Below are 21,778 nucleotides of genomic sequence, written 5' to 3'. Positions count from 1 at the left end.
AATCCTTGTGAGAAAGTAGACACTCTCATAAATATCTCAATTACTTTTAGGAAGAAAACACTATCAAATAATGAAAACTGCTAACTGAGAAAAGGGAAAATCATAATACATTTAATACCTGCATATGAATTGACTATAAGTCATTTTCATGTATATTTTTAAATCTCACAAACAACCTTTGAGGTAGGTAGTTACTCATTCCAATGAGGTTTTTATTCCACAGAAATGCCACCAAGGATGCCAAGATGAAAGAATCACTTGAGGCCAGGAGTTTGAGAACAACCTGGTCAACATACTGTGTTAAAGGTAGAATTGTTTATTCTTAGGTACTGCAAGGAAAAACTAACATTAGACAAAAAGTTTTCTCAGTAAGGGAATTTTACTTTCTTCAGAAAGGGTCCTACTCATCAGCAATATTGCTATGAGAGTACAATGAACAAAGGAAAGGCAGGAGTATTTATTCCTTACGCATTTGTTCCTTACTGCTGTGTCCAATCTCCATTGGTTGGAGTCAGACTTCACAATTTAAACTGGAATCTATTGGCTAACAAATTAAAACTTTTCTAAATAGGTCAAGGCAATGGAGAACAAAGGAAAAGAGGAAGTTGCTTATGAAAGGACATAGAAAAGTAATAACATTCCTAAATAAGGAAGGGGCATAGGCTGCGAGCTGGGACGTGCCTGCCAGCATGTCCAGCACAAATATCTTGGTTAAAGTACAAGGACATAGAATATACTGTGTGCCTGTGAGCATGTTTAACAGCTACATAGGATAGGGCCTAGTGAAGCATTATTAGCAAAAAGCAATAAGGCTTTGAAGATCGTCTCTAAAACAAACTATTATTTCTAACATTTATTATTATTATTCTTTAACAAGAAGGGAAACTTTGAAGAGGAACTTTTTACTTTCTACATAGTGAGACCCCCATCTCTACAAAAAACAATAGTAATTCGCTGGATGTGGTGGCGTGCACCGAGGTGAGAGGCTCAAGCCCTGGAGTTCGATGACACACACACACACACACACACACACACACACACACACACACACACAAAGGATACCTGGAAAAGTTTGTCCTTGGATCTGGTTTCCATATATTTGGAAAATAAATAAAAGTGAAAAGAATTGGTCTTTTAATTAGCGTTAGTTTGGAAATTGCAATAAACATTTCTCAAAATCCATTCTTTACAGAGGAGACAAGAAACATTTGAAATTCACTTTAGATTTTTTTCTGATTAAGCAACATTTTCAGTAAAGAGAAGCATTTCTTTGCTTTGCTCACGTCCTTTGAGGACTAAATAACTGCTGACCGCCCAGAGGTAGGTGTCAGGAGAACCAGTGCTGGGCTCTGGCCTTTGGAGCTAGACTTGTAGAACTCAGAGTCTCATCCTATGGTATCTTCCCTGCTGGGTTTGATCTTAGAAGCAGTCAAATTGTTTCTCATTGCTCAAGTAAGCTTCTGATTTTACCATCATGTTTACTGTTCTGTGGCACATTTTACAAGTAATCAACAAAATTGTTTTGGGGACTTTGTAACCTTGCATAATTTCTGCTTCTTTAAAACGGAGTGCATCCTACTTTGCTTCTCAATTCAAAGGTATCTGTATTTTGGGTCAATTTTGGTCTGGGCTGGAGGCACACTCTCTAGACTTCAGCAGCACCAGCAGCTGGAAACAGCATAGACGTCATTCTTCAAAAGTGCTGTCATCACTGTGTGAGGAGCTGGGGCAGAGGAAGAGCAGGCCAGGCTGGAGCAGGTATCTTGTAGTTTTAGCGATGCAGCCCTAATGTGGTGTCTTGGCTTCAGGGAATGTCTTGGCTTCAGAGTGGGACGGCTGAAACCTGGTGGACGCCCTCTCCTGAATTTGATTGTGAAGAAACATCAGACAAACCCAATTGAGAGACATTCTACAAAATAGGGGCCTCCACTCTTCCAAAACGTCAAGATCAAGAAGCTCAAAGAAAGGAGGTAGGACTGTCCTGGGTGAAAGGAGATATAACAGATTTAACAACTAAGTGTGATCATGAATTGGGAAAAATTAACTGAATTAACTGGTCCCGAGCCATGGACTAGTACTTGTTTACCTGATGATAGGAAGTGGGCTGGGCAGCAGGAGGTGAGCAGTGAGCTAAGAAATTATTTATTTATTTATTTATTTAGAGGTAGAGTCCTGCTTTGTCGCTCAGGCTGGAGTGCAGTGACATGATCTCGGCTTACTGCAACCTCTGCCTCCTGGGTTCAAGCAGTTCCCTGCCTCAGCCTCCCTGTAGCTGGGATTACAGGAGACTGCCACCATGCCCGGCTAATTTTTGTATTTTCAGTAGAGACGGGGTTTCAGCATCTTGGCCAGGCTGGTCTTGAACTCCCGACCTCATGATCCATCCCTCAGCCTCCCAAAGTGTTAGGATTACAGGTGTGAGCCACCACACCCGGCCCATATAGGACATTATTAAGACAATTGGAGAAACTGTAATATGAGCTGTATGCATGTGTGTGTATAGGTTTCCCTATAATTATATGACCTGGAGAAGGCTATACAACATGTTATTAACATTGGTTACCCGAGGTAAGGGTAAGGATGGGAAATTAAGAGAAAAATACAACAATTAAAAAAAAAATGCACACAGGATGAAAGTAGCATGCATGATATGATTCCATTTTTGTTAAATGATATGGATATGTGTATGTGTGTATATATCCATAAAATGAATTATGGAGATGGTCAACAAATCATTAACGATTGTTATTCCAAAGTGATGGGAATTTGAACTTTTACATTCTTCATATTTTTGTGTAGTGTAATTGTTTTTCAATGAACAGGTATTATTTTTATAAACACACTAAAAAGTAGTATTTTTGTGTTAAAAAGCAAGAAAAAGTCACTCAGGGAACAAGTGTAAGAAAGTTTGAGGCTGGCGTGGTGGCTCATGCCTGTAATCCCAGTATGAGATTGGGAGGCCGAGGCAGGCAGATCACCTGAGGTCGGGAGTTCGAGACCAGGCTGACCAGCACGGAGAAACCCATCTCTGCTAAAAGTACAAAATTATTCAGGTGTGGTGGTGCATGCCTGTGATCCTGCCTACTTGGGAAGCTGAGGCAGAATTGTTTGAAACCAGGAGGCAGAGGTTGCAGTGAGCTGAGATCATGCCATTGCACTCCAGTCTAGGCAACAAGAGCAAAACATTGTCTCAAAAAAAAAAAAAAAAAAGAGGGAAAGAAAATTTTGAATTAAAGTTTTTCTGCTTTAAACTAATACTTTCTTATAGTGCTGAGTTTATTATTATATTTGAAGCACCTTACATGTTCTAACACAGGATGTTCCCAGCTGTGCAGAGCACATGCTTAAGTGTGAGCTGGATTGGAAGAAATGAAGGTGTCTGATTTTCTGAAGAATCTTGTTTGGTATGGAAGCTCTCTGATGACATCCCTTCTGGTGATTTCGGAGTTCTCTTAGGACTGTGACCCTCTGACCTGTATGTACCTTGACCACGTGAACTGCACACTCATTTTTGCCCTTGAAAGGCATAGAAATCACGTCCTATTCTGCATCTGAATGTTTTGCCATTTCACAGTGGATAACGCTATACTTCCTCCTGGCTTCTTGAAAGTGTGCAGAGAACTAATGAGATGGGTTTGTGGAATGCTTTGAGCTGCTCAGATGACAAGAACAATGCTCTAGTTTTGTAAATAACATAACCCCTATTATCAGTGAATCCACTGAGTCATGAGGACAGGGAGAGACCCACTAGAATCAAAGATGCTACAAACAAACCAGGGAGGGCCAGCTTGTTGCTGTAAGTGCTAATGACAGTGACAGCTTCGGTAGCTAAATGTAAAGAAGGTGGAGTAATGCTCCCAGAAGGAGGTCTCAACTAATAACAGATGGGGAATTGGTGGATAAACTTCAGCTTTCTTGTCCCTTAGTTGGGATAACTCTGGCAGGTTGCACAACTCAGACTTCCCCAGAGTTCCCTAGAGCAAGGATCCCCAAACCCTGAGCCATGGACCAGTACCCGTCCACCTGCTGATAGGAAGTGGGCTGTGCAGCAGGAAGTGAGCAGTGAGCAAGTGAGCGAAGCTTCCTCTGTATTTACTGCTACTCCCCATTGCTTGCATTACTGCTTGAGATCCACCTGCCTGAGCTCCGTCTACTATCAGATCAGTGGCGGCATCAGATTCTCACAGGAGTGCAAACCCTCTTGTGAACTGTGCATGTGAGGGATCTAGATTGCTTGTGAGAATCTAATACCTAATGATCTGTCACTGCCTCCCATCACCCCCACATGGGGCCATCTAACTGCAGGAAAACAAGCTCAGGGCTCTCACTGATTCTACATTATGGTAAGTTATATAGTTTTTGTTTACATATCACAGTGTAATAATAATAAAATACACAATCAATGTAACGCACTTTATTCATTCCCAAACCATGTCCCCATACCTTCACCCTCCAGTTCGTGGAAAAATTGTCTTCCACAAAACTGGTCCTTGGTGCTGAAAAGTTTGGGGTCCGCTGCCCTAGAGGGTCTGAGTTTCAGCGGCTCACCATGGTAACGCTCAATAGCACATGCTTTATTCATTTCTTTTTCCTTCCTGTCTCACTTCCTCACTCTCCTGCTGGTGTTTTCTGCAATCCCCTCCCAAATAAACTAACTGTGCTTGGATTCTTGTCAGTTCTACTCCAGCTAGAAACATCATATACTTTCCCAATAATTTACTTTTCTATACCCATCCCCATTTCCCTGAGAGACTAACTCTTTTATGTTTTTCCTGTCTAAACTGTCAAGCTCAGAGTTGCACTTTGCTACAGTCTGGGCCTGAGATTTCTCTTCCCTCTGAAGTCAAGATGATTTTTCTCTATTCTACTCAGTTCCTGGTTCATCAGACCGTTTGCTCTTTCCATTGTGTGGGGAATATAGGAAAGCTTGGGTCTGACATCCATACCCGGCATAGAATCCTGACTCCGTTTCTTACTTAACTGCAGAACCCTGGGCAAATCAACTAACTTCTCTGATCTTCAGTTTCCTCTTCTGCAAAATCAAGATAATAATCCCTGCCTCATCAGGTTATCCTCTGGATTTAATGAGAACCAGGAGATTGCCTAACACAAAAATACACTGGAGAAAAGATCATTATCTTTATAATACTGTTTTCTTGTATTATTGAATTTCTCACATGCCTCCATCTTGTTTCCCAATCTTGACTGTCGTTTCTCTGCCTCATTTACCTTCTTATCACACTGCCCTGCACATGATGGGCACTAAACATTCATTATCAGTTTTCTAAAGCTTTAACATGGTAAAAGAAAAGCTTCAGCTGAATTCAATTTAAAATAGTTTAACTGAGCAAAGAATGATTCAGGAGTTGGGCAGCCTCCTGAGCCAGGATAGCCACAGGGTAGCCATGTGGTATAAGAGAGTTTATGGGCAGAAAAAGGAAAGTGACGTATAGAAAGCGGAAATGAGGTACAGAAACAGCCAGATGGTTACAGCTCAGCATTTGTCTTATTTGAACATGGTTCGAACAGCTGGCCACATTTGAGTAGCCAAAACTCAGTAATTGACAGAAGAGTAGATCACACTCTGTTTACATTTCCATTTAGCCTATAGTTCACAGTGTACAGAGAAACGTTTGGGCCAAACTTAAAACATGTAAGGAGGCAGCATTAGGTTAAACTCGATTTAACAAAAGTAGATCATACACTCTTTCAATTCCAGACTCATTTTTGGATTATTTGTTATTGGCGTGTTATTGGCGAGGCATTCTCAAGGAATTTTTAGCAGGTCATTTGACTTTTCTGGGCTACAGTGTCCTTGTATGCGAAATAAATATTTTGGTCTCTAATTCTAGATACGCTGACATCCCTCTAGCATTAAAGTTTGGAATCTATACATTCCTGGAGGGCAAGGATGGTGATTCTTCTTTCAGACCCCTCAACACCTAAACCAATGTTGGGCACAGAGCACGGCATACAGAATTGATTCTGGTGCATGCAGAATCGATTCTAGATGCCTCCTTGGCCCTCTTTCTTCTTCTGTCTCTCCTTGGCCCATGCTCCACTCCAGCCAGACTGGTGTTCTTTGTACCCCTAGAATTTTCCAGATTGTTCTGCCTTGGTATTTGCTGTTTCTCATCATTCGATTCTCTCTCTGCCTGACCCGTCTCTCCAGCCCATAACCTGCTTTGTTTTTTCATTCTTGTAATTGCTCTCTGAAATTGTCTTATTATTTAGTTATTTATTTGTTTGTTTATTCTCTCCACCTCTTCCCCAGTCCCCAAATATAAGCTTCTATCTTGGATCTTTTTATATCGCTGCTGCTAAAACAGTACTTAGCACAATCTAGGCTCTGAAACAGATAACTGTAAAATAAATACTGAACTCTACCATACCTTATACAGTAGGTTTTACAGTCATCACTCAGTATCCTCAGGAGATTGGTTCCAAGATCACCTGCGTATACCTGAATCTGCACATACTCAGGTCCCTAAACAGGTGCCACAGAACCTGCATATAGGAAGAGTCGGCCTTTGCCCTCTGTGTACTCACATTTCCCATCCCAGGGACACTGTATTTTCCATCTGCATTTGGTTGAAAAAAAATCCGTGTCTAAGGGCATCCATGCTGTTCAAACCCATATCGTTCAAGATCAACTGTAGTTGGTGAGGTGAATTCTATAGCTATCACACACCAGGTTCTAGTGAATGCCCTTAGTTGAGAGTAACCCATACAAGTGAATTAACTGCCAAAGGTGGAGGGGGAAGAAATAAGTAATCCCCAGGAAGACAACTGTAGATGACTGTATCAGCTTATTTAGAAATCATATCAGCATATCTTATTTGCTGTGGAAAATTTAGGTGACATTTTAAAATTAATTCATTTCTTTTTATTATGAAAAATGTCAAACATAAACATGAGCAGATGTGGTATGTAAGAACAGCATAAGGGACCCTCTTGTATACTGTGGGGATGCACTCCAGGGTGCCCCTCACCCTAGTGTTCAGGCCCTGTGTACTCCTCTCCCTTTGAGGGTGTGCAAAACATGCTTTCTGGTCAACAGAATGTGCCCATTTGAAGTTGCCCCCGTGGGATTGCTTTATGTTATATAAAATTCTGTCTTGCTGGAGGCTCACTCTGGGAACTCTGCTCGTGGGCCCGATGCAAAAAGTGGCTGTGCTCGGAAAGCCCAAGTGACAATGAAGTCCAGGTAACTTCCAGGAATTGCAGGTTGCCTCTTGGAGCTGAGGACAGTCTCCAGTCTCCAGCCAGCAAGAAGCCAGGGCCCTCGGTCCTACTGCTGCAAGGAAAGGAATTCTGCCTGTGCCCGGAGAGACAGTGGAAGCCAGTTCTCCAGCGAATGCGAATGCAGCCTGGGCAGCCCCCTGATGGCAGGTGTGAGACTCTTAAGTGGAGGACTGAGTGTACCTGTACACCTGATCCACAAAAACTGTGAGAAAAATCTGTCTTGTTTTAAGGCCACTAAGTTTGTGGTAGTTTGCAGCAATAAATAATTAAGTATACATCACCCAAGGTCAACTATTTTTAACAGTTTCTGATTGTTTCATTTACACCCCCATGTCTGGGGCTGGGAGGGTGGAAGGAGGGGAGTGAATGGGCTGGCGTGTCTTAAAGCACACTTCAGACTTTATATTATTTCACTGGCAGATACTTTAGTACATATCTCTAACAGATAATGAAGAACTTTTAAAAAGCTTAACCACATGCCAGAAAAATTAGGTTTAATTGAGAACAAGAATGGGAATCTTTTTAATGCCATCAAATCAATGGATCTGTTGTATTAATTGGGCATCCACAGAAAAGGTGCTCACAATAAATAGAGTAAGAATAATACCCCGTTGATCTCATTAGCTAAAGGACAGGAAAGCATATGAGAGCTTTCACTTGAAATGTCTGAAGCTTTCCAGTTGGTTTTAAAAAACCAGTGCAGCCACAAACTACTTAATTGTCCCTGTAATATGCTTGGCTCTCATACATTATTTAAAATAATTCAAACCCAATTATGACCGTGTGCTTAAGATCCATTCTCCCTAGACCCTAACCTGCTTTGGAATGGACCCCTGTAAATTTCATTTTTATTCAAAACTCCTTGCAATTTAAGATCATACTCTTAATTTCTATTCCCACCACCTTTTCCTTACTACAAGAAGCTCCTCCCAACTGGCCTTCTTGGATAAGCCAATCTCATCTCCCTTCGACACTGCTCACTGAGGCACGCTTTGTAAGGGACATACTTAGGGATCTGGGTTCAATGCCATCTCTATCACTTGGGAGCTTTGTGATATTTGGCCAGGAGTTAAGCTTTCTCTAAGCTGGAGACAATAATGTCTCGCATGGTTCTGGTGACTATTAGACGAAGAACATGTGTAACGTGCAAAATGCCCAGTACAGAGAAGGCACCGTTCCCCACAACCCTCTTTGTTGGTTCCCATCTCTCGCCACCACGCCTCTCCCGCCCTTGTCGCGGGGGATGCAGGGACTTGTAGTTTCTAAGGCCCGAGTCCTGCTTTCTCTAGGCGCCCGCCAGCGGGAGAAAGAACTACACATCCCAGTAGGGTGTGAAAGGAAAGCAGGGCTCGGAAAACCGAGCTTCCCTGCCCAGCTGCCTCCGCTTTCCGCGGCCCCGGGGCTGTGCCCACCCCTGCGGGAGCTCGGACCCGCGGCAAAGCCTGGGAGGCGCTAGCGAGCAGTCACCCCCGGCCGTTCCAGGGCCGCGCCCGCAGCTCCTCCTGGACTGTCCGGCGGGGAAAGAGGAAAGCGCGAGCAGGAGAAGAGAAGCGCGCGATTCCTCCGCTGCTTAGAGGGCTCCACGGGGGGATGGAGGGAGAAATAAAGCGAGCAGTTGTGAGCATCTGTGCGGAGAAGTGGAGACCGAAAGGGCTGGGCGGCAGCAACCCAGAACCTACCCTGCAAGAGGCTTCTACTCCGGGAGGGAGGCTGGGGCCGGAGGGGACCCTGACCGCTTCCTCCGCCCTTCTTTCTCGGCCCGGAAGCCGGCCGAGCCGGGCCCCGAGACCCTCGCCCGCAGCCTGGTCCCGGAGTCAGGCCGGCCTCGGGCCGCCTCTCCCCATCCTGGCACCCGGCACCCCCACCCCATTCCCCGGGCATCAGCAGAGTCTCCCGGCGACTCCACCGCGCGCCCAGCGGGGGAGGAGGAAGGGGGCGCAGGCCGGGGAGGGTCACCTCTGCGCCGCGGCTCCTCAGGTCCCGGGAAGTCGCCAGGACCTGCTTGCCAGTGGCCGTGGGAATGAGCGTGTCCCGAGGCGGCAGCTGCTGCGGGGGATAAACCCGAGAGGAGCCGCAAGACAGACTGAAGTCGGTCAAAAGCGCACGGCGCCGCGCCTGACCATGGCCATCCCTTCTCGGCCGATGCCACTGGGAGCCCCTGCGCCTTCCCCCGGGGCCGCGCCAGGCCCGGTCCGGCCCACAGCCCAGGGCGCCCGCCGGTGGAGACCAGGGCGGGGAACCCGCGGCGCCGGTGCCCGGGCTTCGCTGGAGAGGAGGAGGAGGAGGAGGAGCCGGAGGAGGAGCAGGAGGAGGAGCCGCGGGTGAGGCGCGGGGCCGCCGCCCACCCAGCCTGGAGGAGGCGGATCCACTCAGAGCGCGGCGCGCGCGCCGGGGCTGAGCCTTGCAAACAAGTGTCTGTGCGGTGTCCTCGCGGTCCTCCTCGCGCCGGGGCTGCTCCCTCTGGGCAGGAGGGAGCCAGGGAGCCCTCGCCGCGCGGCCCGCGCATCCCCGCGCGGGGCCCGCGGACTCGACTCGGCTGCCGGGCGCAGCGACAGCGGGTCGCGGTGCGAGCGGCGCCAGGGCTCTCGCCGAGCGGCTCCTGACAGAAAAACGTGCGTGGCTGTCCCCACCCCTGGGAGGGGTTGCCGGTGCCGCGCGCGGCCGCCCAGTCGCCGGCGCTCTCTCCTGGGAGGATCCGCCGCCGGAGGAAGGAGTGGACCCAACCTGGCCGCGGTTCAGAAGTGGCTCCCGAGGAAGCCGGCGCCGGGGCCGCCGCCTCGTGTCCCCTCGGGGTTTAGCGCTCTGGAGTCGGCGGGCCAGAACCGAGGCGCTGCCGGGGAGCTGGGGGCTGCGGGGCCGAGCGGGCGGCCGCGCGAGGGGGCGGGCGCTCGGCGACCCGGGGGCCGGCCGGGCTAAGCCCCGCTCCCCGGGACACGGGCTGGACGCGACGGAGGAGCGCTGCCGCGGGCTGCCGGCCAGCGCCGTCCCCGCCGAGCGGGGCTTCTGCTATGACAGTTGGGCTCCCCGGAGGGTTAACCTGGGTGTCCTCGGCAAAGTTGTCGCCGAGCCGGGAGCCGGTGTAGGGGCCGCGGCGCCGCGGCTCGGGGGGCGGCCGGGCGGCCGGCGGCGGTCGTGGCTCGGCGGGGCCCGCGCGGCCGGGGGGCTCCTGGGGGTGTGCGCCCCCAGCCGGCTGCCCTCGTGGATGCCTCCCGGCGGCGGCGGGCCCATGAAAGACTGCGAGTACAGCCAGATCAGCACCCACAGCTCCTCCCCCATGGAGTCGCCCCACAAGAAGAAGAAAATCGCGGCCCGGAGGAAATGGGAGGTGTTCCCGGGAAGAAACAAGTTCTTCTGCAACGGGAGGATCATGATGGCCCGGCAGACAGGCGTCTTCTACCTGACGCTCGTCCTCATCCTGGTCACTAGCGGACTCTTCTTCGCCTTCGAGTAAGTGGCGGCGACCGCTCCCCCGACGCCGCGCTCCCTCGTCTCCCTTGCCCTCCGCCCCTCCCCAGGCTGCTTTCGTTTTCTAGAAGCTTTATCTACTGTAAATTGTTATATAATGCCAGCCCGCTCTCCCTCTTTTTTCTTTTAAAGATCTGATTGTTTTGGGGGCCCCAAAGAGACCGCCATTCTGGGGCCGGGCTCCTGGGAGCAGTGAGGGAAGGGGGCCACTTGGAAGGCCCCCCTCCACCCCCGCCTTGCTGCTCCAGGCAGCGGGTGGGACCCAGCAGGTGGGGCCGCCTGTCCCTGATCTGTGGCATTCTCTCTACCGAGTTTGGGGACCCAGCAAATCAGCCCAGATGTAGCCTGGGGTGGGATGCGATAGATTTCTAAGTTGGGGATACACAGAACTGACTTTTTCCTCGCCTGCTGACAAGATATAGGGCATCTTCTTAAGCTCAGTTGACTAAATCTCCCATGCAACTCCGGCGAATAATTGAGGAATCTTGGTTATTTCAGGTTTCGAAGTGTTGGCCACCTACTGTGCCCTGGATAGATCATTTCATCCTCTGGTCTCCTACATGTTTACTCTTGATGACAACTTCTGATTTGCCATGAGGTTTCTAAACTCTTCACTTTCAAAAAGATCGCAATAAAAAGTGTTCAAAACAATTTGGGAGCATGCGAAAGGCGACCTTAGGTCTGTTAAGGAAGTGTATGACACTGCGTGACAACTTCTGATTCCAGAAACAGCCTGGTCTTTAGGGATTATATCTGGGGGGAAAAAAAAGTACATGCAAGTCTTTACCGTTTTCAGGAAAATCAAACTGGCTAGTAGCAACTGTCCTCCTGCCAACTAATGAAAGGTCTTCTTATTTATTAACAGTGATTAGATAAAGAAGTTAAACCACATTCCAAATCAATTTCAGTTGCTTTTTTTGAGTCCAGCATCGAATGCAACTCCTTATGTAAGTCGTGGTATCCTATGCTCAATGAAATGTGGAGTTACTTTTTCCTCCCAGAATTTAAAAAAAAGCAATATATTTATAGGGAGTTATTCTCTGGGCTTCCTATATCCTGGTTATTATTGGGCATGATACTCCTTCAGTCTCCACCTCCTCCTGTTGGGTAGGCTTAATTAAAACCTTTTTAATTTATTTACTTTTGTTTCTGATTAGTATTAATTGGCTCTAATTTTGTGCCTGGCTTTTGCCCTTCCAAATGCTGTCTCAACGGGAAATAAATGATCTCTTGACAATGTAATACTTGTCACTCAAAGCCCTCTGACTCTCAGGAGAAATGTTTTGTGTCTGAACCCTGTGCTCTGAGAACAGGCAATGAGAAAGATCTCAGATTTAGGCAAATTCCCCCCTTCCCAGTCCTTCTCTCACACAACTCCTTTCCTCCATTTCTAATGGTGTGTGCAGTTCCTGGGTGCCTTCTTGATGTTTAGGCTTTGTGTCTGTTTGACACTAGTAGGTAGATTCAGTGGAGGGACCTGTGGATGGGAGGGAAAGCATGTGAACAGGCGTTGAGAGTGGCAGTGACACACTCTACTCAGGCTGCTGTTGCTCCCATGGGCCCTCATTGAGAGCAGCCTCTTATCCTTCCAGACCCTGGAAACTGGAAGAAGGGGCACAGGGGTTCCCCATGAGTTTATGTTATCTGTTAGGATCAACACTGGCACTGGAACGATGATGCCATGTGGTTTCACAGAAATGCCGTCTCTCTAATGGTGGATTCGTTACAGGTGGTCCTCTAGTTGCAGAGTATTAACTGTGTTCCTAATGTTGAAAAAAATATCTCGAACAGATCCAAATTGGCACTTTTGCTCTTTTTAGTGATTTTACCTGTGGAGAAAATGGGTTAATTTTGTGATTCTGTTGTAGAGCTTCAGCCACAAGTGTGCTTCATGGAGGATGATGAATATTTCATATTCTGTATATACGTAAATCCCCACTGTATGGTTAGGGATTCCCCGAGTTATTACTTAACATCTTTTATTTCTACATTCAAACATAGCTTCTAACCAAACCATCATAAATTCATTTTCATTTCTTGATCTCGGCATGTGTTTTTTCTAAGAGTTCCCAAAAGTCCTCAACTGGCAGGTTGTTAGGGATCTTTCTCTGCGTCAGTGTTGTGTTAACTGATGACTGTAGGAATAAACGTGTGCACTGGGATTTTATTAGCTACTATTTGCAGCATCTCTTTTATGTCAGCTCTGTGGGAGTGTATGCGTGTATATGTGTGTGTTTGGTCTCCATGGGTGTTGCTTCAACTAGGCAGTTTGACACTTCAAGAAACCAAGAGGCCCATCCTGATGCCTCTGTTCAGAAAAATCAGAGGCTGTTCAAGCTATAGAATATTATGGTTTAGCTGAGAATATTTGTTACTACATTGCTTTCAAGTTCTTTATTCATAAATTAAATAACCAAATTGACCGAATTAATTTGCTAGAGACCAAAGAACCAGTTAACCCCATACAGAGGAACAAAATACCAACAGGCCAATCCCTCAGCAAGATCCAGAGGAAATGCCAGTACTGCCTGCCCCTGGCCTGCCTTTCCCCTGCCTTCCTCTAGTTACTTATTGAACACATACCATGTGGTCCCCTATTTTGATTGTTTAATTTCATGTCTAGATGGCTTTTTAAAAAAATTTATATATTATTTTTTATAGAGATGGAGTCTGCTTATGTTCCCAGGCTGGTCTTGAACTTCTGGCTTCAAGTGATCCTCTTGCCTTGGCCTCTCGAAGTGCCGGGATTATAGGTGTGAGCCACCACACCTGGCCATCATGTCTAGATAACTTTTTGTTGGAAACAGAGTCTCACTCTGTTGCCCAGGCTGGAGTGCAGGGGCACAGTCACGGCTTGCTGTATCCTCGACCTCCTGGGCTCAAGTGATCTTACCGTCTCAGCCTCCCTGGTAATTGGAACTGCAGGTGTCTACCACCACACCCAGCCAAGCTTTTTATTTTTTTTTATAGAGACATAGGGTCTCACCGTGTTGCTCAGGCTGGTCTTGAACTCCTAGACTTAAGTGATCCTCCTGCCTTGGCTTCCCAAAGTGCTGGGGTTATAGGTGTGAGCCACTGCATCTGGCCATCATGTCTAGATAGCTTTTTATTAGGGACAGAATCTCACTCTGTTGTCCAGGCTGTCGTGCAGTGGTACAATCACAGCTCACTGTAGCCTCAATCCTCCCATCTCACCCTCCTTAGTAACTGGCAGGCGTGCACTACCTTGTCTGTCCAAGTTTTGTATTTTTTGTAGAGACGTGGTGGTGTCACTGTGTTGCTCAGGCTGGTCTCAAACTCCTGAGCTCAAGTGATCCTCCTGCCTTGGCCTCCCAGAGTGCTGAGATGATAGGCGTGAGTCACCGTACCTGGCTCTCATGTCTAGATAGCTTTTAATGTTAGTAAAATTCATTGTCAAACACTAGAATTGTGTTTTCCCAGTTACACAAAAGCAAATAAAATGTGTGACAAGAAAAATGAATAACTTAGTCATTTAGTTTGAGTCTTCCCTCATCTGCAGTTCTTCTCTCATCCCAGCTCTCATTCCTGACCTTGAACAGATGGACAACAAAGTTTGTCCAAGAGAAATGAACTTACTGGAACTCAGCAACGGGCGTTGACACAGTCTTCAACCCCTGGAGAAAGGCAGGGTAGAAATGAATTATTCCCACATCAAAGATGAAGTGACAGAGACTTGGTGAGGTTAAATAGTCACCTCCCGTTGCGCAGCTGATCTGTGGGAAGGCTTCTGGCTGCAAAGCCAGTGCTCTTTACGGCTGACTGTGCTGCTCCTGCTTCACGGTTAAAGGCATGGATTTTGGAAGGACAGACCCTAAGATTGTTACTGTCACTATAAATCTGGGTGAATGGTTTGTCTTTTTTAAGCTTTAGTTTCCTAATCTGCAAACTGAGATTAATAATAATCTACATTTAAGTGATGGGAAGATTAAATGGTCAAAGTATGTTCTGCACAGTATACAGTATAGTACAGTACAGTATATGATATACTGTGTACCAGTGTCTGGTACATAGCAAGTACTCAATAAATGGTACATGTTATTAGAGTAAACCTTAGAAGTAGCCCCCCCCAAAGACTCTGGTCACCTTTTCTGAGAGCATTTTGAAGAAGGGAACGTGTAGGTTAATAAGCAACTGTGACTGTGAAAAAACTCAGAACTGTGCAGTCTGCTGTTAAAGACTTGGCCAGGTGCAGTGCTCACGCCTTTAATCCTACCACTCTGGGAGGCTGAGGCAGGAGGATCCCTGGAACCCAAGAGTTTGAGACCAGCTGGTAACATAGAGAGACCCCATCTCTAAGTTTTATTTAAACAAGCATTAAAAATATAAAAATAAACACCTTTGAGTCCAAGGAGCCTCTGTGAAGCTATGGTTTTGCTGTTACCCCTTTAGAATGGGAGTCCTTCAGGGATGTCTGGGGACCTGTCCTTTTTTTTTTTTTTTTTTTTGAGACAGAGTTCTCCTCTGTAGCCCAGGCTGGAGTGTAGTGACACGATCTCGGCTCACTGCAACCTCCACCTCCTGGGTTCAAGCAATTCTCCTGCCTCACCCTCCCAAGTAGCTGGGACTACAGGCATGTGCCACCACACCTGGCTAATTTTTGTATTTTTAGTAGAGACAGGGTTTTCCAATGTTAGCCAGGATGGTCTCGATCTCCTGACCTCTTGATCCACCCTCCTTGGCCTCCCAAAGTGCTGGGATTACAGGCCCGAGCCACCGTGCCCAGCTGGAGCCCTGTTCTTATCCAGACTGGATTTCATATTAGTTTTTGAAGACACCATCTGAGAACAATGAAGACAATACAGACAGCTACTAGAAGCAAGCAGATGCAATACTGTACTTTCTCAAGCAGGGAAGGACTGCTTATCTGTTGGCATCTTTATGCACCGTATGGAGTACTGATGAAAAGTGACAGCACTTCATAGCTGTGTTTAGGGGAGGTGGGGAGCTGACTACAGTGCTATCCAGACATCTCACCCTCCTTGCAGCCATTAAGAGTCTCATCAAAGGCTGTCTATGCAATGTCGTCATTCTCACATTCCCAGAAGTAGAATTTGAAAAGATCAGTGAACATTAACAATTTCTTCTTCTCCCTGACGTATACACACATACAGTCTGCTTTTGTTTATAGTTGCATTTTTTATTTGTTTATAGTTATATTTTTAAAATAAAATGTCTTTGGTCCTGAAATATTAAACTTTCATAATCTTGCTCACTGGGGCAGAACGAAGGAAACGAGCTGGGAGGCTGGGTGAAGTTCGTCTTTTCAGCAGCATCATATGAGGTGACGATGGTCTGCTTAGATCTGGGGCCTGACTAAATCTCCCTATTCTACGGTGTCACCACAGACAAGTTTCCTGGGGCTCAGACACTTGAGAATGTGGGGACATTCTCAGATTTCTCATCACTAGAAGTCCATTGATGGTTTTTTAAAAAAACCTTCTCTCTTTCTCTCTGTTCCTCCCTCCTTCCTTCCCTTCTTTTTAAATTTAGCTAATCCCTTCTGAAATAAATGATGAATGATTGGGAGTCAATAGAAATGGGAGCAAGTTTGCCTTGAAGATGCAATTTGGGGCTGTTCTCTGTAAATAAAAGTGTCATTTCCAAGAACAATGTCTCTATTCTAGATGGGTAACTTACTTTCTAGTAGAGGGTGCTGCCTTTATAACATAGAATGATCCCATCTTTTCTTACCACCTCCCTACCATGCAGAACTGCATCAACCTCTCCACCATCGCAGAAAACATCTGCAGAGGGTCCCATCTGTTTTTTCCAAGTGCTCACCATGCTGTGCATCATAGAACACCATGGTTGATTCAGACAATACGTGACCCTCAGGACCTTACCACACAACAGTTCTTAGGAACATAGCACATGGAGCCAAGGACATTTATAACCCACTGTGGTTCCACAAGAACTTTAGGTGACTTCAAAACCTTATTAATGACCTGTTGACAGGAAAGCACTAACTCATTCATTTGTGTACAAGATCAACACATGTCAGTTCCTAGAGGATAGGGACTTGCTTTGTTCATGCTGTATCCCCAGGACTTAGACTAGTACCTGGTCCATAGCAAGCTCTCAGTAAATATCTGCTGTTTAATGAAGTAATGGTAATACTGAAACACTTTGGAAAACACCTTTCTTTTCTTTCTTTTCTCTTGAGACGGAGTCTCGCTCTGTCCAGGCTGGACTGCAGTGGTGTGATCTTGGCTCACTGAAACCTCCACCTCCTGGGTTCAAGCAATTCTCCAGCCTCAGCCTCCTGAGAAGCTGGGACTACAGGCGCGTGCCACCACTCCCAGCTAGTTTTTGTGTTTTTAGTACAGATGGGGTTTCACCATGTTGGGCAGGATGGTCTCGATCTCTTGACCTCATGATCCACCTGCCTTGGCCTCCCAAAGTTCTGGGATTACAGAGATGAGCCACTGCACCTGGGCTCTAATAAAACTCTTAAGGATGCTATTGACTAGACATGTTTTATTGTGTTCTCTTTCAGCTAGTGGGATGTGACACTAAATTGTACAGAAAGGACTCCTGTAGGTTTCTATACTACAGTAGTTATGGTTAATTATTTAATGGGCCATATCTGCATATCCTGGATATTTTTTTTTCTTTTTCAGTACAGTTTTGGATATAATTTATTCACAGCAGAGTTATTATGTCTTAGGAAGATAATTTAAATTCAAAGTCTCAAGGAAGTGCATTTGTTCTTTTATAGCTGATGTTGTTAGGAAAGTAAAAAACAGTGGTGATTAATAGATACTTAATTAGTTACATCCAGGAATTTGGATCTAATAAAATGTCAGTTGATTCAGATAAGGGCTGGGGACCAACCTAATGTTTTGTTCAGTTCATCACTAAATGTAAAGGTTGGTCCTGGTTCAACCTTAAAAACTGGATGATCTTCTATCTCCCCAATTTCCACCTTTTAAAAAATGTAATGTGAGATTAATACAGAAGATTATATGTAACATTTGCAAGTTTTGAAGTAAAATACTACAAAGATCACCCATGAAACTACCACCCAACCCCAGAAGCACATCAATACCAGCGCTTTTGAATCTATTTGGCCCTCTGTCTTGGCTCAGTCCCATCTTCCTGACCCTCCCTGAGGTTATCACAGTCGGAGCTTAGTAATTATCAGCACCTTGCTTTGTCTTCCCTCGGGGATTTTGAGTGTGTATATTCCCAAATAATAGGTTATTTAGTTTGCTTTATGTTTCTTTATAAATATGACATCATGCTTTAATGTAGTCTTTAAAAAAATGATAACATTGATTTAATTTGGATTTAAGATAACATCACAGCATAGATTTAAGGCAGTCTATTCATGAATCCATGTAATTCTGCAAATGACATAACTTTTATTTTGAAATGATTTCAAACTTCCAGAAGAGTTGGAAGACTAAAGAACTCTGTATACTCTCCATTCAGATTCATCAATTGTTAATGTATTTCTGTAGTTATTTCTCTCTTTTTCCCCTCTATCTCAATCTTGCTATTAATAGTTTCCCCTCAGACTATTGGAGACTAAGTTGTGGATAAATATTCCTTTATATTCAAAAACTTGTGCATGTAAATTTTAAGAAAAAGAATGTTCTCATATAAATATAGTAATGGCATCAATCTTAGGAAATCTAACATAGATACAACAGTTCATATTCAGATTTTACCATTTGTCTCAGTATTGTTGGATTTATCATCATGGTATTTGTTTTCTATTTAACTAATATGTATTTTGTTTCTCTTTCTCATCTTTTGGTTTGTTTTAGATGCGTTGCATATTTTTAGTATTTTATTTTATTTTTAACAAAATTTTAGGCTATGTTTCTTTGTGCTATTTTTTTTTCTTTTTTTTTTTTTGAGATGGAGTCTGGCTTTGTCGCCCAGGCTGGAGTGCAGTGGTATGATCTTGGATCACCACAACTTCTGCCTCTTGGGTTCAAGCAATTCTCTTGCCTAAGCCTCCTGAGTAGCTGGGAGTACAGGTGCATGCCACCACACCCAGCTAATTTTTTTTTTTGTATTTTTAGTAGAGACAGTGTTTCATGGTGTTAGCCGGGATGGTCTTGATCTGCTGACCTTGTGATCTGCCTGCCTTGGCCTTCTGAGGCAGGATTACAAAGTGCTTGGATTACAGGCATGAGCCACCATGCCTGGCCTCTTTGTGCTATTTTTATTAGTTGCTTAAGAGATTACAATATGCATCTTTAACCTATTATCTCCAAATAATAGTATTATACTTCACAAATAATGCCAGAAATAGAAAACATTATAATTCCACTTATTCCTCCTATCCTTTGTACTTATTGTCATATATTTTACGTTTATATATGCTATAAAGCCACTAATGTTATTATTTTTAACAATAGTATTTAAAATGAAAAATATATGTAAAATAAATGTTTTAAAACGCACATATACATGTGTAAGATATAAAATGTATATGCATATGTACATATATTACATAGAGATGATCTTAAATGGACTTTTAATATTTATCCTCATGTATTTACCATTTCTGGTACTCTTTGTTTCTTCTAATTATATCATTTTCCTTTGGCTTGAAGTACTTCTTTTAGCATTTCTGGTATGCAGGTCTGCTGGTGACAAATTTTCTTGGTTTTTGCATTTTCTGAAAAATTTATTTTGCCTTCATTTTAATAAGATATTTTTATTAGATATAGAATTCTAGGTTGATAGTTTTTTTCTATCAGACCTTTGATGATATTAGCCCCATTGTCTTCTGAGCTATTTTTTCTGATGATAAGTTAGTTGGGTTTTTTGTTGTTGTTGTTGTTGTTGTTGTTGTTGTTGTTGTTGTTTTAGCATTTACCCCCAAATGTTACGTGTGGTATTTCTCCAGCTGATTTTCTCTTTCTCTTTTGTTTTCAGTAGTTGGAGTATGATAACATGCCTATGTATGATTTTCTTTACATTTATCCTGCTTGGGGTTTGTGGAGCTTCTTGGATCTGTAGATTGGTATCTTTCATCAGTTTTGGAAATTTTTCATTCTTTCTTCAAATATTTCTTCAGTACATCTTTTCTTTCCTAGAACTCCAATGACTTATATATGATATCAGTTTGTATAGTCCCATACTTTTTCGATACTTTATTCCATATTTTTGTCTATTCTTTTCTTTTCCTCTTTGTGTTTTAGTTTGAATAATTCCTGTTTGTTTTCAAGTTTAATATTTCTATGTTAAGACGATTTTGATATCTTTTTTATTTTGAACATTTCTACACTTAAAAAATAGGTTTTAAGGAGTCTCCATTCTTCTGCTGAAATCCTCCATCTGTTCATGGTCATGTTAATATTTTCCGATAGATACTTTAACATGTTTATTAATCATCCTTTAATAATTCCAACATCTACATAATCTCTGAATCCGCTTCTTTGGACTGTTTCTTCTCTTGACTATGGGTTATATTTTCTTTCTTCCTCCATGCCTTTCAATTTTTTTTTTTTTATTGCATGCCAGACATTGTATGTAAGAGAATTATAAAGTCTATAGTAATTTAAATTCTTTTTCAGGCCACTAGTGTGTGTGAGTCAATCTAGTTTGTAATGGAAACAAGTTTGGGCCTTGGGGAAGCTTCAGTTAGATTCATTTTATCACTGACTTCAAATGTTTTGAGGGCAGAACCAGGATTCCCCTCTTAGCAGGGCTTGAGATCTGGGCCCTGGAAAAGCTCTGGAGATTTTTAAATGCTTTGTAGCCCAGGACCAGCTTACCAAACTGTGGAAGATTCCTGTTTTTCAGGCTGACTTCTGCCTTTTTGGGTCACTGGGGAGTTATCTTGTGTTCAGTCTTGTACCAAGTTTCTGTACCTCAAGAAATCTCTGCACAGCTGCTCTGCCCCAGCTTTTGGAGGGCTACTGCAGTGGTCTGAGGGAAGGCCTGGAGTGCCACAGAGTGACTTTCTCTGTTTTTTTATTCTGACACTTTTATATCATACCCTGAAGCTAGATCCTGTAGGCTTCAGGGAAGATGTCTCTCTAGTCTCCGGCCATACCCCCAGTCTTTGGTGTAATTTTGTTGTGTTTTTGGTAGAGATCACTGGGAAAGAGTTGGCTGGTGGCTAGGACTCCTTGGAACTATAATTCATATGGCAGTTCATATATGGCCATTAATGTGGGTTAAAAATTTAGCTGATTTCTCCTCACTCCTGTTGATGGTGGATTCCTGTTCTTCCTGCTGCTTTGCTAGGGAAGGAAGCAGCTGTTGGCCTTTTTTCTCTTGGAAAGGACTTGACATATTTAGGCTTCTTTGCATTCTCGGCTCCCTGACAGATTTTTTTCAGACTATGCTTTTGTAGCTAATCTGGCTTGTTCTCATTGTTAGAGTGGGAGTGATTGCTCTCACAACTTTCTACTTGTGATGTTTAAAAACTTAATACTGTATTTCTCAGATTCATTTGTGTTGTTGTGTATATATGTAATTCATTTTTACTGCCGTAAGATTTGATTTGTGTAAATATTCCCAGTTTATTCCTCTTATGCTTTTTAATCTTTCTTTCTTTTACTTCTTACTGATTCTTGGCATTTGTTGTCATTTTCTATGTAATGCAGAATCTGAAAGACTTCCATTTTACAGATTTTGATCCTCTTAAATGTGTTCTGGCAATAACTGTGACATCTAGACCAAATGCTTAGGCGTGGATAAGTGAGAGAAAATTTAGCATGGGATTCATTGGCTTTTGTGTGATATTAAAATATTTATTACAATGATAAATCCTAGCTCTCAAGTGATTATTGATGTTATATACAATTAAGAACATGGTTTATAGAAATACATATCCTTATGATGAGTGAGGTACTTTATCTCAGATCTTCATCTCCTAGCTTAATTCAATGCTAATTTTTCTTGATTTAAAAAGAGAGTTAAATTTTTTCTTTTTCTTTATCACTTATAATACTTTGTGCTTTGAAACTCTTCTCTGATCTCATACTTAACATGTATACAGGCCCCCACATGTGTGTGTGCGGGGTCTTCTCATGTAGCCAGCTTTCTTTGGAAGCCTTGACAGGAGGGGTTTCTGATT

At 44.0% G+C, this 21,778-nt stretch overlaps 2 protein-coding genes across 11 annotated transcripts in view; one reads left to right on the top strand and one right to left on the bottom strand.

Moving 5' to 3' along the window:
* Window positions 1-1,993: 1,993 nt before the first annotated feature.
* LOC141584234 (uncharacterized) lies at window positions 1,994-9,217 on the bottom strand. Its single transcript, XM_074397216.1, is given in 6 exon segments — window positions 1,994-8,461; window positions 8,464-8,517; window positions 8,520-8,699; window positions 8,702-8,756; window positions 8,758-8,931; window positions 8,933-9,217. Coding segments are annotated over 6 exon segments (855 nt in total). The 5' UTR covers window positions 9,116-9,217; the 3' UTR covers window positions 1,994-8,252.
* A 412-nt stretch (window positions 9,218-9,629) lies between these two features.
* The window catches only part of ZDHHC14 (zDHHC palmitoyltransferase 14), a 307,986-nt gene continuing 295,837 nt past the window's right edge, over window positions 9,630-21,778 (top strand). For 9 of the 10 annotated variants that reach the window (XR_012517145.1, XM_074397212.1, XM_074397210.1 and 6 more), the window contains exon 1: window positions 9,660-10,692. Coding sequence is in view for 9 of the 10 variants with exons in the window: in XM_074397212.1 (XP_074253313.1) it covers window positions 10,448-10,692 (245 nt within the window). In the remaining variant the exon portion in view is untranslated. Of the gene's footprint in view, window positions 10,693-21,778 lie in introns of all 10 variants that reach the window. The other variant, XM_074397213.1, reaches the window with a different exon arrangement.

The sequence above is a fragment of the Saimiri boliviensis genome, chromosome 4 (assembly GCF_048565385.1).
Source record: "Saimiri boliviensis isolate mSaiBol1 chromosome 4, mSaiBol1.pri, whole genome shotgun sequence".
Lineage (NCBI taxonomy): Eukaryota > Metazoa > Chordata > Mammalia > Primates > Cebidae > Saimiri > Saimiri boliviensis.
Note: the sequence above shows the minus strand (reverse complement) of the source record. Positions and strands in the feature narration are given on the sequence as shown.